This window comes from Brassica oleracea, chromosome C2 (genome assembly GCF_000695525.1).
Source record: "Brassica oleracea var. oleracea cultivar TO1000 chromosome C2, BOL, whole genome shotgun sequence".
Taxonomy (NCBI): Eukaryota; Viridiplantae; Streptophyta; class Magnoliopsida; order Brassicales; family Brassicaceae; genus Brassica; species Brassica oleracea.
Genome location: NC_027749.1, coordinates 7,128,655 through 7,132,788, shown reverse-complemented (window position 1 = coordinate 7,132,788; position 4,134 = coordinate 7,128,655). Strand labels below are relative to the sequence as shown.

The window sequence follows — 4,134 nt, the reverse complement described above, 5'->3', positions numbered from 1 at the left end:
TTCTTCATCCGTCATATCGTCGAAAAGATCTTCATATTGGCGGTTATCCACATCAATTAGAAGGATGTCATCAGTTTGTTGTTCAGATACTTCCACTTCAGTGATACACACTTCTTCTTGCAAAAGTGATTCTTCTCTAGCAACTATTCGTTCACGAGGTGTAACTTTGATAGCAACTAATCAAGTTATTCCAAAATCTCTAAACCGAGGGTATCAGTTTGTTAAAGCATGCTTAAAACACGTTTTCACAAAAATTAATGGTAACATGTTTCGTCGTAAAAGCCTTGTAAAGTTACAAGGACTTTACAACGAATTTTCTCTTTCCTCGTAAAATCGACGTAAATTTACATGTAAATTACCACGAAACATTTTCCTTGTAACTTTACTACGACTTTACGACGAAATTCAGTTTTGTCGTAAAATCGTAGTAATTTTCTCGTAAATTTACGAGGAATATATTTCCTCGTAATTTTTCCTCGTTATAGGCATGTTTTCTTGTAGTGATTGTATTATATAAAATGTATATAGCTTATACTAACTTCTAATACATGCTAAAAGAAGCTTATTATGCTACATGTAAAATAGTCGATCGTATAATCATTGCATAAAAAGAAATAATAATCTTATATATGTAGTGTGAGAGAGAGAGTGCTTCCCTACGAATATACTTTGGCCTTTCGTGTGTCGGCCAATTCTGGTATGGTTTGGATAATTGGATCATCTTTACTTTCACGTCATCGGTAGGTTTGGCCATTCAGATTTATAAACATTTTTTTTGCCAAAATGTGAATTTTATATAAATATGAGAAGGGTTCGTAAAGATACAAAAGTTTAAACCAAAGTTAAGTTAGTCTTGGCAAAAAATAAACAAGACTAAGCTAACATCCAATGAGTTCCAAAAGATTACTCATAACGTATCCAAAGCTGCATCAAAGGTTGAAATTTCTTGAGCTTCCTTTTGCCAAGGATAACATCTTTGATGAAACGATCAATCAACCAGAAAATAGTAGCCGGACTCCGAGCTTCTCCAACATGGAGCCTGGTGTTTCTCTCCGTCCAGATATTGGTAATTGTTGCCTGCGCCACTATCATTTTTAGAGTCCTGCTGGTGACTGTATCACGAAGTGACACTCATTCGGTGAAGGAGGTCCAAGTATGGAATGCCCTGAAAGAGTATCCAAGTCTGCGCANNNATGGGTTCTGTCCTCCACCGCTGCATCGCATAAACAACAAGAGGGAGAGATGTTCATACCCCATTTCAGCAGCCTTGATCTGGTGGGAAGGCGATCTTGGTAGATAACCCAGGCAGTAAACGCGTGTCGGGGGACATGACCCTTGAACCAGATGCTTTGTGTCCATTGCTGCTCTGGTTCTCTGTTTCGAACAGCTTCCCAGGTTTTGCTGGTGGAGAATTCTTGCAATTCATCACCGTTGATGTCCCACACATAGGTATCGTCCATTAGATTTAGAGTGGGGGTATCGTCCATTAGATTTAGAGTGGGAAAGGGAACAGTGGTGAGATAAGTCTGCAGTTCCTCAGCTAGAGGAGAGCGGGCTCCCCTTAGTAACCATCCCCTGTCATTACAGGCCTCTGAAACAGTCGCAGAGATGCTTATGGAGAGCTGTCTCGGTCCTGAACTCCCCTTAGCAACCATCCCCTGTCATTACAGGCCTCTGAAACAGTCGCAGGGATGCTTATGGAGAGCTGTCTCGGTCCTGATTCTCCAAATCTGTCAAGAAGAGGCCCCAGTGGTGTCCAATTGTCGTACCAGAAGCTTATACAGCGACCATTGCCCAGTTTAGGTCGCAGGAATCTAGAGGCCAGGCCACGCAAAGAGAGTAAAGATCTCCATGTAGATGAGGTAGTCTTGTTTTCATCTAAACTCCAAAAGCTTTCATCCTTTAGTCTATAATGGTGAAGCCAGCTTGCCCATAGAGAATCAGTCTTCTTTAAGAGGTTCCATATTAGCTTTAGGCAGAGGTTCTTGTTCCAGAGGCCAATGTCTCTTAGTCCTAATCCACCTTCCTTGCGAGGCAAACAAACGGTTTTCCAAGATACTTTAGCAACGCATCTCTTCGTCTCAGTACNTTGCTAGAAGCACATTTTCCACCAATAATCTTCCTGGAACAAAAACAGACTGCGAGGAGGATATGAGGGTTGGAAGAAGGTCCTTGAGCCTGTTCGCAAGAAGCTTTGACGCCACCTTGTAGACCGTGTTACAGCAAGAGATCGGTCTGAACTCAGTGATCTTAGTTGCATTCACTTTCTTTGGTACAAGAGTGAGAATTGTTGCATTCCATTGTTGTAGCAGTTCTCCTGTACTTAGAAACTCTTGAACAGCATCTATCATATCACGACCAACAGACTTCCAGTTACCAATGAAGAACTCAGCAGGGTATCCGTCAGGTCCCGGAGACTTGTTCTTTGGAAGAGATAAGAAAGCTTGCTGGATATCGAGGTCTGTGAACGGGGCCGAGAGTGCATCAACAGCACTAGGTGAGCATTTAGTTTGCAGAACCGCGGCAATTTCAGATGGGGTGGAGGTAGTAAGGGCGTTGACACCACCAAGGAGGCTCTGATGGTAGTCAATAGCGTGCCGCTTTATTCCCTCTAGAGAGTCAATAATATTTCCATGCTCATCAGTCAAGAGGTGAATATGATTCTGATTTTGCCTTGCCTTGATCACCCTATGGTAGAAAGGAGTGTTTGCATCACCCTCAACATTCCACTGAATTCTCGAGCGTTGTTTGAGGAATTTATCTTCTGCTCTGGCCAGGGTAAGCCCCTTGAGACGAGCTATTCTTTCAGATTCAGCAGTTACAGGGCAAGGTGAGGATAAGGAGGCGCTCTGGCAGTTGGTGAGATCAGAAAACGCCTCATCCACCCGCTTTTCAAGGTTAGAGAAGTTCTCCTTGTTGGAAGAACGGATGATCGGCTTCAACTCCTTAAGTTTCTTTGAGACACAAAGCTGTTTCGAGCCATAAAAAGGGAGAGCATTCCAGGTAAACTTGATGAGAGCACTAAACTCAGATGATCATTTAAGTGAGCAAAAAACCTGAAAGAACTTTTCTGAGGAGGCTTGAGTTGGTCTAAGAAAATGCAGCATGGACTATGGTCTGAAATTCCCGGTTTTCCAAATACTCCAATTGAATCCGAGAATTGCTCAACCCAGTCCTCATTACACAAGATTCGATCCAGCTTCTTAGAGACAGAATGATTCGTCCATGTGAAGTTGTGGCCACTAAACTGAAGGTCCGCTAAAGAGCTTCGTTCAAGGCATTCACGGAAATCTCTCATACCTCGAGAAGATGAGAATTGATCAGCAGAGGAGTGTTCCGTAGGGGAGATAATCTCGTTAAAGTCTCCCAAAACAATCCAAGGAAGACCACAAAGCTGAGATGAAGAGGAAGCAGATTCAAGTTCATCCCATAATAGTCTTCTTTCTTTTCTGCAGTTGGATCCATAAACAAAAGAGACTCCTATTTCAGTAGAATGAAACGGGAGCTTGACAGTGCAGGTAACCATCTGAAGTGATTTGGCGATGACGTTGACCTGAACTGATGGCTTCCAAATTAGCCAAAGCTTACCGAGATCTGAGAATTCATAGTTGCTCTCTAAAGACCAACCTGGTAATATACTTTTCATAATAGAATCCGCTTTCTCCCGCTGTACATGCGTCTCAATGAGACATCCAAAAAAAGAATTATATTTCCAAATCCATTTTTTGAAACCACGTCGCTTTACAGAGTCATTAATCCCTCTTATATTCCAGCAAAAAAGATCCATTAAGAGGGTAAAATTTAGAGGATTAAAGGGCCTCTAGCCCTAGCCTTTGTGTTAAAACGCTTCTTATATCTCTTAGAGAATACCTCAATGAACTGGTCTTCATCATCCGGATCGTCTGCTTCACTAGACAAAGTTGTATCCGAAAGTGATCCAGAACTAGACTGCTCCTTTAGATGGCTCTCCGTTGATAAATCTACAGAAAGGCTTCCCTCACTGAGGTCGTATTCCACTGTAACCCTACCATTCCTGGGGGAGACAGGAACTATAGGCGAAGGGGGAGGAATAACTGCAGGTGGCAGGGAAGCTGCAGGTGGAGGATCCTTTGGAACTGAAGATGAGACAAATTC

At 42.5% G+C, this 4,134-nt stretch overlaps 2 protein-coding genes across 2 annotated transcripts in view; both read right to left on the bottom strand.

Annotated features, from left to right (window-relative positions):
* Nucleotides 1-1,094: 1,094 nt before the first annotated feature.
* LOC106323317 lies at nt 1,095-1,655 on the bottom strand. Its single transcript, XM_013761462.1, has one exon. It carries the CDS (start codon nt 1,653-1,655, stop codon nt 1,095-1,097), a length of 561 nt encoding a protein of 186 aa, XP_013616916.1.
* Nucleotides 1,656-2,081: 426 nt separating this feature from the next.
* The window catches only part of LOC106323316, a 2,734-nt gene continuing 681 nt past the window's right edge, over nt 2,082-4,134 (bottom strand). The window contains exons 2-4 of the mRNA XM_013761460.1: nt 3,871-4,115; nt 3,143-3,667; nt 2,082-2,969 (exon numbers count right to left, since the gene is read on the bottom strand). Coding sequence (XP_013616914.1) covers nt 2,082-2,969; nt 3,143-3,667; nt 3,871-4,115 — 1,658 coding nt within the window. The remainder of the gene's footprint in view (nt 2,970-3,142; nt 3,668-3,870; nt 4,116-4,134) is intronic.